At 38.5% G+C, this 13,612-nt stretch overlaps 1 protein-coding gene across 1 annotated transcript in view; it reads left to right on the top strand.

The window, feature by feature from the left end:
- Window positions 1-7,957, top strand: part of LOC136874874 (uncharacterized) — a 210,034-nt gene extending 202,077 nt beyond the window's left edge. Inside the window, exon 8 of the mRNA XM_067148570.2 lies at window positions 7,701-7,957. Coding sequence (XP_067004671.2) covers window positions 7,701-7,893 — 193 coding nt within the window. The 3' untranslated portion in view covers window positions 7,894-7,957. The remainder of the gene's footprint in view (window positions 1-7,700) is intronic.
- Window positions 7,958-13,612: the final 5,655 nt, after the last annotated feature.

The following is a 13,612-nucleotide window of genomic DNA, read 5'->3' as shown; positions in this document are numbered from 1 at the left end:
CCCTTCGGTAAACTGCCTTCAATGGTTGTACCATCTTACTAGATATCCCTAATAGGCGTAATTTTGCGAACAATGCGCCCCTGCTGACTGTGTCAAAAGCCTTTTCAAAATCTATAGCCGATATATATAAATTTCCTGCTTTCGGTTTTATATACTTATCTATTATTGTTTTTACAATCATGATGTTATCTATTGTTCTTCTGCGTTTTCTGAAACCACTTTGATATTTCGAGAGGATGGAGAATTCTTCCGCCCATTCCATCAGTCTATTTGCCAGAATTCCTGTATATAATTTACTTACGGAGTCCAGTTGTGTTATACCTCTGTAGTTGTTTGGATTGCTTCTTTCCCCACGCTTCTTGTAAATTGGACATATTATACCTGTCTGCCATGCCTTAGGAAAATCCAAAGAATCAAATATCCTATTGAACAATTTTACTAATATTTCCAGCATTTGTTGACTTTTTACTGCTTCTTTCCAAAATTCATTAGTTATACCACTTAAGCCCCCCGCTTTCCTACATTTGACCTTTCTAATCATTTCTAAAACCTCACATTCTGTTATTTCTTCATCTAAGCAGGGGATACAAATCTCTAAGCCCCTCGAGATATCCATACATGTTCTATTATTTATCCAAGTATCCTGTCCTAGCAATTTATGAAAATAATCAATCCAGACTCCATTCTCAATTTTAACATTGGCATATACTCTCTCACCTCTACTTATTTTGTTAATTCTATTCCATACCTTACCACTTTGATTATTCTTACAGTCTATGTTTATTAATTTTGCCTCCTCCTGTTGCCATATCCTCTTTTGCTCTACTAACAACACTTTATATTCTTTTCTTAGTTTACAATAGTGTGCCTGAACCTTAGGCTCCCCCTCTTTTCTATATGCCTTTAGGGCTCTAATCACCTCCATTTTCTTTGTTTTACACACATCATTGTACCATCCTTTCCTTTTATCTTTATTATTATTCTGTTTCCTTTTCACATGAGCTATAGTTTTAAAGGGTTTCTCTACCAGTTCTACCGCTAAGTCCACCTTACTACTCAGTAACGCAACCTCTATTCCACTCTTAATTATCTGGAATTCTTCTCCCTTTAAATATGACTCTACTCTTTTTGGGGTATTCTCGCACCACTTGTATTTATTAATTATCCTAATATTATCTTTTTCTGTTACAGTGTTACGTTCCTCCTGTTCTTTCTCATACACTTCTAGGGTAACAGATACCGGGGAATGATGTGATTCGGCCCATTCTAATATCTCTATTTCCTTTACCATCTCTAAAATATCTCCCGTACACACAACCAAATCAATTACACTACCTCCCTGCGCTGTGATATATGTTAGCTTTCCCGTTTCATCTCCCCGCCACCATCCATTTAGAATATATGAATTCTCTGCGGCACATAGTTCTAGTAGTTTATCCCCATATACATTACGTTCTTTATCCCGACTGTTTCTGCTACCTCTCATTGACTCTATTCCTTCTTTACTATATGCGGGAATTGACTCTCCAATTCGTGCGTTCCAATCCCCCAACATAATGATTCCTGCTTCTTCATATTTACCTCTCATTAGGATAATCTCCTTTATTAAATCCTCAAAAAAGTTCACATTGGTATATGGTGACCCCTTCAGATGGTTATATATAAAGGCTAAGCATATGTCTCTCTGTTTACTCCCTTCCAGTTTAAGTTTGATCCAAATTACATCTTGCATATCGTTAGGCAATTCTTCTATCTGACTAATAAACTCTTCCTTTATCAGAAGTGTTATTCCTCCCGGAATTCTCCCTCGAGTCCCTCGTTTTCTTTTTATTACACTTCTCGTAACATAGCCCTTCCATGTTAAAATCTTTCCTCCCGGCATCCATGTTTCTAAAAAAGCAAATATCTCAAAATTTTCCGCAAGCTCAGACACTCCATCATTCCCCAGTTTACTTAACATGCCTTCTATATTTACAAAACCAATTTTCAATGCTAGTTATTTCACTTTCCTATTATCTGAGACACTACCTGTTTTACTACGTGTGTTAATTGTTTTATCAATTTGTACTATACTTCCATGAGGGGAACTATAAATTTCCTCTAACTTCTTTCCTTCCCGTTTATTACCTTTTCCATCTGAGAACACTCCCTTCTTAGCCCATAAGTCATTCAAGCTCTGTCCTTGCTTCTTTTTCGTATCGTTCTCTGTCCTGCAGCTGTTTTTTCAGCTACCGGAGTAGTACACGAGCTATTACCCGGTTCCTCATCAGCTGTTAAACATTTACTTACAGGTCGTCTCTCCGTAGTAGTGGCAACGCCCTCACTGTCAGTAGGTGTCAGCAACCTTGGCGACACGAGCTCTGCTCCTGTTTCCTGCACGTCATCATTCTTTCTTCCGTGTTGCGCCGGTACCGCACTTCCTCCTCGCGCCAAGGCTTCCAGCTGGGATGGCGTGTAGTTCTTTCTCCAACCATTGCCTGTGATGAATAGTCTCTTGCCTCTAGTAAACGCTGTAAGGTCCTCCCTTCTTGCTCTCCCCATGTGAAATCGTAGGATTCTCGTCTCTTTCCTTTCTTCAATCCCCAGGTCTCTCTGGATCCAGACATCCGTCCCTTTTAAATTCCTGGCATTCCGGAGAATTTGGTGGGTTTTCATTCCAGATACCAATTGTATTTTAATCGGCCTGTTCCCTTGGATCCTTCCTATTCTCTGCACGTCGTCCACATCGGATTCCGAGCAATTTACTTTCACTCCTTGTGTGAACACTTCCAACACAGCATCTCGTAACGCCAGTTTGTCCTCGCTTCGATTGTCCTTAATCCCACGTATGACCAGACATCTGCTACGTTGGGCAAGCACTGATCTCCGGACCTGCATCTCCAGCTCCCGTGTGCGCTGTTCCAACACCAGTCGATGTTCCTTAGCAATTTTCATTTCTTCCTGGTATTTATCTAGAGATTCTTTTATACCTGCCATATCACCCCGAAGGCTGTCTTTCATATCCTGAATATCTTTATTCTGTGCCATAATGAGCTCCCTCGTTGTGTCTGTTTGGCTACCCTCTTTTATCACCTCCTTGATCTTAGCTATATCTTCCAGTGGCCCAGGGTTGCTTTCCACTCCTCCAATTACTAATAACGCAGCAATCACTAACGCTGCCAGCACGATTTCAGAGTATTTTATATCACATTTTAAACCACATACCTGATATTTTATTCGATTGTTCCATCGGCCGATGACCGCTCGGTAGAGTTCTATGCTTATTCCCATTATGCTTACGCCACAACACTCAGCACTCCGCACACACGTCTGCTTCGTTTGCAGGGCTCCAATCGACTGAATCACATATAATCAACTAGAATCACATATATTCTACTAGGAAAGAGAACAACAAGCTGATTATTTAGAAATTTAAATTAGTCAAATAACGTTTTCTCTTAGATTTCACTTAGTTGGATAGATGAAAATACATGATAAAACTGTTAAAATGATATTTATAACATCATTTTGAACGTTTAAAAATAAATTAAAGTGTGAATGCCTCCATTTATTCGGTCTCATGTGAACTATGAAACAACATTTTTTGCCTTAGTTTTGAAGTGGTGGACAATTTCTTACGTTCAGCACCCAATAAAAAGGAAGTACACCCAAAATAATAATGCTATTGGCTTTACGTCCCACTGACTAGTTTTTTACGTATTTGGAGACGCCGATGTGCCAAAATTTAGTTGCGCAGGAGGCCTTTTAGTTCCAGTAAATGTACCTACACGAGGCTGACTTATTTGAGCACCTTCAAATACCACCGGACTGAGCCAGATTCGAACCTGCGAACTTGGGGTCAAAAGGCCAGCGCCGTAACCATCTGAGTCACTTAGCCCGAGTACACTTGAAATGATTGTTAACCCAATGAACGGCACGGATAATGCCGACAACGTTGACATATGGCATAGCAACACTTCACACAATGATGGTAACCTAAGTAATGAAACGAGGCCGATGACCTTCGATGTTAGGCCCCTTTAAACAACAAGCATCATCATCAGTAATCAGACAATATAATAGGTTTCTACCCATCAATGAACATAATTGAGTGCAAGAACTCTATTGACTCTAAACACTGATGTCTAACCTACATGGACAAGCTTCAATTTGGCGTAGTGTGCTTAGTAACAGATAACCACAGTATGAATCGAGTAATCGGGAGATAGTGGGTTCAAACCCCACTGTCGGCAGCCCTGAAGATGGTTTTCCGTGGTTTCCCGTTTTCACACCAGGCAAATGCTGGAGCTGTACCTTAATTAAAGCCACAGACGCTTCCTTCCCACTCCTAGCCCTTTCCTGTGCAATCGTCGTCATAAGACCTATCTGTGTCGGTGCGACGTAAAGCAAATTGCAAAAATGTTTGAATCGGAAGGTGTTGATGGTGTAAAACCCTGTGTTACAAACCTAGCTAATCCATCCAAGTCATTATTTCTTCTGTGTAACAGTATACAGATTACTTATAAGTTTTGTTATACTCCATGATCCATGATCAAGTCAAACATTTCCACAGGCAAGCACAGATTATTGTAAAATAGACTTGCATCTAAATCACTCAACAATTTGAAGCACATAGACACTGATGGAATATCACAATACAATTTATACTCTATCTAAATAAAAAAAATCGAGAAACACGAACAGGTTCACCATTAGGAATTAGAGAAAAGTCTTCCCTAACCTCAGACTTATTCTCAAAATGATGTATTATCCGCACACTTTTTTCTTGGTGCATTTGTGTACGGGGGTGAGGAGTAAGGAGGGAACTTTCCCGGTATCGATAGTGCTGCCTGGTGCTGCCAACTGAATGAAAATGAAATCTGAATTGAATCGAGAATATGATCGATCGATATGAAATTTTTAAACCGTTATCATCTTAAGCCAACAACTATGTCACATACACATTATATAACATTATATAACATTTCTCGATGCGAATCTTGTTCCTAGCATGAATTCTATACTTTAGCTTTGTTGTGTAAACAACAACAGTACTAGTACGTAAAGTGTACGCCAGATGTCGCACAACGATGCTTAAGCGATTCATAGTTTGTGTTTCAAAGGTTGCCAGTACGAATCTCGAAGATCGCCGAGGTCGACTGATTCAGCACTAGGGTGCAAATGCACCAAGATAAAGTGTGCGGATAATATGCACACTACAGTTTTGTTATCGATTTCAAAATAATCGCGATGTATATTCCTAATCCATTCCTCTAGTAATGTTTTATTTCGTAGAAAAATTAAGAGTAGTTGTATGAGAGGCACTGCCATAGGCAGACTTAAACCTGGTTCACTATACGATCAAAACAAACGCATTCTCACATTACTGGGTATAATTACAGATACTAAGAGTCCACTGACTCATATAAATACACTCGCACGCTTATATTCTACAAATAAACTGGCATCTATCGTTAACTTTCATGAAATTATACCGACTACATACGATAACAACAAAGCAAAACAAACCCACGCTTCCAACATATCCGGCTACTCGATTCGCTATCTTTGAACGATCAAGAGTAGCATTAAGGTCTGACGATTGGAGTCGGTCTTGGTTGTATCTAACTCCATTACGGGTAATTGCGCGTAAATCGATCCTGCCGAAATGCTTCGAGGAAAATGGAATTGTACACTGCTTATTATCCGCACACTTTATCTTGGTGCATTTACACCCTAGTGCTGAATCGGTCGACCTCGGCGATCTTCGAGATTCGTACTGACAACCTTTGAAATACAAACTATGAATCGTTTGAGCATCGTTGTGCGACATCTGGCGTACACTTTACGTACTAGTACTGTTGTTGTTTACACAACAAAGCCAAAGTATAGAATTCATGCTAGGAAGAAGATTCGCATCGAGAAATGTTTTATAATGTTATATAATGTGTATGTGACATAGTTGTTGGCTTAAGATGATAACGATTTAGAAATTTCATATCGATCGATCATATTCTCGATTCAATTCAGATTTCATTTTCATTCAGTTGGCAGCACCAGGCAACACTATCGATACCGGGACAGCTCCCTCCTTACTCCTCATCCCGAATACAAATGCACCAAGATAAAGTGTGCGGATAATACACGAACCAGTATTCGGTCACGGCCACTTGTATGTTGTACTATCTCGTTTGAAAGTGTTAAGATCCAGATACGCCCGAATGGTCGAAGCACGGTGAATATTGTACAAAAGAAGTGTTATAAACTATATTAAGAGAATCAATTATTATTAAGCAATGGTATTAAATGTTCATAAAATTATTGAAAAGGGCGGGAAAATCATTATCGCTACGGCAGGCATATCAACATGAGTCATCTGATCTATAGCTTAACGAAAGCTGCGGAGCAGCACGGGTCAACTAGTTTTTTTATATATTTCATACCTTTTTAATTTATTACGTTAGGGCTCGTGGCACATTTTTACACTTAGCTGGATAATAGTACTTAGTATAACATTTTAGTAAACAAATGAAAAATATGGGAAAATTGTACACAGGAAGCTATAAAGGGACTAGAAGTACTCCAAAAGAAAGCTTTAAAAATTATGTATGGATATGATTTTCTAAAACTATCTGTGGAAGTTTTTCAGGAAACAAACATATGACCAGTACAATGCTAGATTAAATACTCTCAAGCTTTATTTTTGTTCAGGTATAAAAATAATATGATTTCTGTAAATACAGAACTACGATACAGCAAGGACATTCACACCCATAACACAAGATCAGCAAACCAGTTTTACAAAGATTCCACTAACACTACCAAATATGGTGTTAAAAGCATTTCTTATTCAGCAAGCACAGCCTTTAACAATCTACCTCCCAAATTAAAACAAATCAATAAGTTGTACAGATTTAAGAAAGAAGTACGTAGGTACTTCCTTGAACAGTATGTTGGAGAATAAATCGATAACCACACTGTACCTATTTTTCCACCTAAGTTTAGTTTATTTTTAATATCTTCTTTTTTCCATGTAAAATAATGATATTATGATGTAAATCGATAATTGTAAATATTCCTTGTTATATATGTAGGCCTATGCCTTATCTGTTAAATGAAACTTAAAGCTGCCAAGCTGTGATTGTAAAGGGCAGTCCCTCCTTGAGCCACTAGCTCATTGGGACATTCTATGATAAATAAATAAATAAATAAATAAATAAATAAATAAATAAATAAATAAATAAATAAATAAATAAATAAATAAATAAATAAATAAATAGTTTTCTTAAAAACATTCGTACAAGCTAGTTATGTATTTGATAGGTAATATCGGCACGGCCGCTTTAAGGGGACTAAAGAAGTGCTATTCCTAAAACTAGCTGGAAGAAAATCCACAGCCTAGCACCAGATACATGAAAGGAGCAGTTTTATGATGATGAAGGATGCACGAGTATTGCAAGTGTAGAAGTCGGTCATGTGTTTATTCATGAACAGAGGAGAGGAAATTAAACTTTGGGGACAGATACTGTGGTTATGTGGATAGTATGCCATACTTTGTTGGGATTCATTGCATGTACATTTCAATTTTCAGAAAGTGTCTTCTTAAACAACGCTTGTGCTAAAAAATGTTTCTAGATTGTTGCAAAATTGTTACTTCAAAATATGCTATGTATTTGACATGAATTCAATTTCATGCGCTGTTTCATTCGTTATATTTGCAGGGGCTCACGTACGGAAACAAAGGATCAGTTCCAGTCACCACATGGCAGATTCTGTTTGCACCAATGGGATGTAGGTGTGGAATCACCCCATCCAAGCAAGTGGGATCCCACCTCATTACCTGACCCGTATGTTACAGAATATCAACATATTGGATCCGGTCGACCAGTTAGAGCTGTGGTAGATCCCAATTAGGATCTGCATACAGGCCGTGTGGAATTTAGCTTTCGTAGTTATTTCTGTAACTTATCCGTCGGTTCTGAATAAGTGGTTTCTTGTTTATGTGCTTAGCGAGTAGATTTCACATTTCTTTAATAAAAATGTATTGCAATTAATTCATTAATTAAGGCCACGGCCGCTTCCTTCCAACTCCTCGGCCTTTCCTCTCCCATCGTCGCCATAGGGACTATCTGTGTAGGTGCGACGTAAAGCAACTAGCAAAAATGTCCATATTTTCATATCAGCACTACCGTTCCTGTCTTTCCACCACAGCAATATTCGTAGATGATTAACAAAACAAAGTTAGAGGAGTTATACGGCAACAGGGTCAGAAATTAAGATTTCAGTTGTCTGTACCTTACGGGTATATTGTATGAATATGATTAGTCAAATTTCATCTACGTTATTAATATGAAAAATATGTAATATTTTGAGATTTTAATATTAAACATTGACCATTTATCCACTGCATTACTGAATATGAGGCCTCCCATACCAAAACTCGAAAAGAAATGAGTTACCTACTGAATTGGGTAAGTATTTAACAGGGCTACCTAATAAAGTAAAAATACTGTTCCAAAACCTATTATGATATTGTTTTGAAATTTTGTAATCATCCCATAACTCGGTAACTCTCTGGCAGATATCGTTCCAAAATCTGCTATACCCGAGAAGTCACGTGATGTGATATTCTATGGCCCCCCTTGGAAAGTCAGTTCCTGTGTGTCAAGCTAAACGTTTTGTGTTGCTATTGCTGTTACAGACGTAATTAACAAAATCCTCGACGAAACATAAACTGTGAGAGAACTGTAACACCATCCCCAGTAGGGCAAGGACGAAAAAACCCGAGTAATCCGAGTAAGTAGAAGAAAACAATTACGAATGACAAGATATTGAAAGGACATCATCAGGCAGGACAACTGTCACTGGAGAACCCCACTATAATACAAGTATAGGAGAGGGCAGTCTGTTATGAAGAGGGAGAAACGGTTAGGTGACTGCCCCCTGATGTTGTGCCAAGAGGTGTGGTACTGATTCCAGCGAAAGTTACGGACGTCAAAAACTTACTGGTCAGTCATTTTGGTGAGAACTTGGTTGAAGATGAACGTTGTCGGGTTTTCAATAATCTGTTCAGTGCCATTGAGGATACGGCAGCAAGTGATAATTGTGAGAGTGAAGAAATTTTGCACTGTGAGGTGGTTGTGATTATTATTTTAAGAGAAAGTACAGTTGGGCAGCCATCCTCAATTTGTTCTTGAACACACCGATGCTACTTAAGACGAGGACTTAAGAATCTAAGGTGTTTATTTTCCAGCATTCAGGATTTGAAATATCAATTTGATGTTGCAGACGAATATTGGTGTGAATAGAGTATGATATGACTTTTTCTGTAGAATGATATGCTCTATTAAGCATTAAATTATTGTACGTCTTTCATAATTATTTCCTTTCAATACTGACAGTTCTCTTAGTATTTGTGTTAAACAATTTACTTAACAATTGGGGGCAATCACGTATCCCTTTACTTGAGTGGTCGTTCTTAAACTTCCCTATTCTGCATTCTATCATTCCATAACTTCCTTTCTCTACTCTTGTGACTTCCCCTCTCGGAGAACCATCATCAAATGAGAAATGCAACCAAGCAAGCAAAGGGCGCCAATCTTTAAGTTGAGGACTTAAAGATAAAATTTATAATCAAGCTTGGACAGACTCTTATCACAGGGGTGAGGTGATAGTACACTAATCATTAAGTAGGAGAATTAGAAATCAAAAGGCTAATTAAGGCAAATTGATTAAAGTAAACTAGAAAAATACTATTTATTATATTTAATATGAATGACGACGGTTTAACGAGAACTGAATTTAACATCGAAAATGAATTTAACAAAAAATTGAATGACTCTACTTCGCGAAAACTTGCAATATCTTTAACTCGCTTGCTCACCATGTCGTCTTGTTCTGCTGGTCCTTGGAAAGCTTCCATCCTTGCAGCTGGAACATCACCGTTCGTCTTTGATATCTCTTCATCTGCAGCTCAGTACCATTCCTGCCTTGCCAATTGCACCCACCACTAATTGGAAGATGACTTCAAAACTAACACTCCCTATTATGCTTTATCCCATATATTGGAGATAAGCCCTAAGTCATAGTTAGAAGAACCACCTTGGGTTATATGGAGAGGATACTCAATTAAGAATCCTTCCAACTTTACTGAAAATGTTCTCTGAAGTTTCATTTCTATCTAGATTAAAACTATCTATTGACTTAGACTGGTTCAAACCGGTCTTGTAGCCGTGCTGTACATACTTCCTCATGAGAGTGGCTATACACCTCATTCAGAATTTCTAAGTATCGAGACGAAGAATCACGTAGAAAATAATGTAGAAGCCTCGTAGAAGATCGTAGAATAATGTAGAGAGACTCGCAGAAGCGAATAAGACGTTGTAGAGAGACCCTCCAGGAGCTCCAACACGCCCTCTTATAACCTTCTCTCGCGCTAATTACAGGCCGCTACACGTGGTCCAATCAGATGACACTTCTCTCCCCACTCTAGATATTAGAGTTGACGGGCCAAAACCATGATATCAACTGTTCTTCTATTCGTCCTTTCACTCAGTATCCATGGCAACATGACGCTCCTTTGAAAATATAGGCGTTGATCAGTTCGAATAATTCTGGTCGAAATACGGTAGCTTACGTTAGGACGCGTGGACACGTGCTCGCATTTCTCAGAACTTGATGTCTAAATTTGTCCTCCCTTCCTCCTCGGTGATGTGGCAAGATAACTGAAATCTACTGCAAGTTAATTTTAACCGACTGTCGCAAGAATCTAAGTGAATATTAGGATATTCAGCCCTCGTTTATAAGTCGTAGTTACAAAGTAATGAAATGATAGTGAGCAAATGATTAAACATGAATTATAATACAATTACATACCAAAATAAATATCATGACGTTAAATTCCTGAATTAATTACACATAATAAAATTAACATAATTACACTGTAACGTCTGGAACGTTACATACGCCCCCATGAGTTCTTAACAAATATCACATGAGTTGAGAACTCACACACTTACTCCCACATTGACATGAAATACCTCTATTACCTGCCCATAACGAGCGACATTATTTTCATACACTTAATTATATCTCACTCTTTCCATATCTCGCTTAGACTGCTTCCCATTGCGACTGTCTGTTATTTCAGTTCATCTTGAGGTTTAGATGCTAAATTATGCCCATCATGAGCAACTTTTCACTTTTGTAAAAAAACAAGATTATCCTAGAGAATATAACATAATATATACAATTCAGATTACAAACTCTGCCGAGTGTCTATCTGTCCTTTGACTCCCCATCTTTCCGACATTCTGTGCCAGATAGCAGTAACACGTTCTCTTCCAATCTTTTACATTAAAAAATTGAAAACATATGATACAAACAATTTACACTTTTATCACTCTTTCGAATGTTTCAACCTTATCTTGAAGCAGGATGTAAGACACTTCACACAAATACACACGTGATTTAAGCTCACGGTAAAACTATTGCAAGTTAGAAATGCACATACGGGAAAATTAATTATTTGCCGTCGTCAGCTTTAATTAGCCTTATGTAACATCTCAGAAAACAAATATATAACTAATTTCATGGCCTCACATACGGAAAACAGATGATCTATCGTTAATGAACGAGCGTAAATCTACCGCTACACACAAAACATCTCCCTTGTTTACAAACACAACTAGGAAATACCACCACAATTGAGACGTAAACACATACCGCTCGTAGTCTGACATAACAAGTAGCAACTTCCCCGAGTTACTGACCTATATCTCACAATCCGGTTCAGCCACCTCACACGACAGGTATCTCCTTAAACTACTAATGTTGTATGAACCATTCATTACGCTCTCGCCATCCGCTAACTTGTAAGCACAGGGTCCTAGTTTTCTATGTACTTTATAAGGGCCTTGATATAAAAGAAAAAATTTCTTTGTCACCTTATCCTCACTATTTGACAACATGGGAACTCTCACCAAAACCATATCACCTACCTCAAAGTTATCAAGTACCTTACGTTTCTGTTGCCTTTTACGTTTATCTCCAGATTTAATCAGGTTCTCCCGTGCCAGTCGGACGTAAAATTCAGCATTACGAGGGGGTTCCTCAGGCAAACCTAATACTCTCACTACGCTCTCGCATTCAATACCCAGACGTATTGATCTATCACACTTAGGCACAACAATTAAGGGATTAACATATTGACTGTTTGATAATTCAATCACATCGTCTGCTAACATCGAGGTCATATGGTAACACTTTCATGGCAAGACACTTCGCTACCTCCGTACTAGGCTGGAATTCTGACCTAACATTACAGCCTCTCGTTAGTTTAAAGGTTCCCTTTGTGTATTGACGTTGGACTCATTAGTACATTGCTCTGGCCTCCGTTGGGAATTTCCTGTCCTATATTCAGATGCTCCTCTCCTGCTGTTCTGCTGATGTCTGAACTGATTGCGAGTTTCGTGATTCTGTGTACTACCGTTATGTCTCATTCCGTTGTTATGACTAAAGTTCTGAATATTCTCCGTTCTACTTCTAAGGTTACCTAACGCATCAAAACTGCCTAGTAGATTCTCCATCTCCTGTATAGTTCCAACTTTTTGCATACAGGCCGCTTCTCTCACCCTGTCCGGAAAATGTCTCAAAAGTAGTCTTACTACATCAGACCCTTCGGTTATACCATCTAAGTTCTGACAAATCATGACATGTGCCAGGAAGTACTCGGTCATAGTAACTCCTTCATGCTGTTTGTACCTCCCAAATACCACCCTTTCTCTCTCCCTAGCTTGTATCGCTTCATTCCAGAATTTCTCTCTAAATTTATTTCTGAATTCTTTCAGGTTCGTCATCGTCTGCCTATATACCATGAACCAAGACCGAGTTTCTCCTACAAAAGCATGGTCAATATTTTCCATAACGTCTTCCCAGTCCATTGACCCTTCCTCTAGACGCTTTTCAAACCGTTTCTCTATCATCTTTAGGAAATCTAGCGGGTTCGTTTGTTTCCCATTAAATTTAGGTAGTTCAATTTCCCTAATGTAGCTATTTCCTAGACATTGCCTTCCCGTGAAAACCTGTTTATCCTTTGCCACCTGTTTTAACTTATTTTCTGCTTTCTCCATCCGGCATTCTACATCTCTGTTTCTCCTATCAATTTCTCTCTCCAAATTAACCTGCTTCTCTTTCAATGTCCGAATTTCAATCTTATTCTCTTCAGCTATCGCAAACCTTTCTTCACTTGCCCGGGTCTCATCTTCTATTCTAAGCTTTACCGTGTCAATCTCTTGTTGGACGTGGTCTTTAAATACCCGTATTTCCCCTCTTTGAGTCTCAACTCTCTTATCAATACTAGTGACCTGCCTCATTACTTCCTCCCTAGTAGAGTTGTTTTCCTTCCCCATTAATTCCAGGAATTCACTTCTCTGTTCCGCAAACTTTTCTTCTACCTTTTTCCCTTGCCGTACATATTCACTTTCCTGGTCCTCTAATCGCTTATTAAAATGTTCATTTTTTAACACCAGATCGCGTAACTGCCTACTGTGTTCGTCCATTCTCCGATTCGCTTCCTCCTTATTTTCCCTCATCTCCCTACTTAATTCAGCTTTAGTTTGCTCTAACTGTTCTT

This window comes from Anabrus simplex, chromosome 5, assembly GCF_040414725.1.
Source record: "Anabrus simplex isolate iqAnaSimp1 chromosome 5, ASM4041472v1, whole genome shotgun sequence".
NCBI classification, from domain to species: Eukaryota; Metazoa; Arthropoda; class Insecta; order Orthoptera; family Tettigoniidae; genus Anabrus; species Anabrus simplex.
The sequence above is the reverse complement of the archived record's forward strand: the minus strand, read 5'-3'. Positions and strand labels throughout refer to the sequence as shown.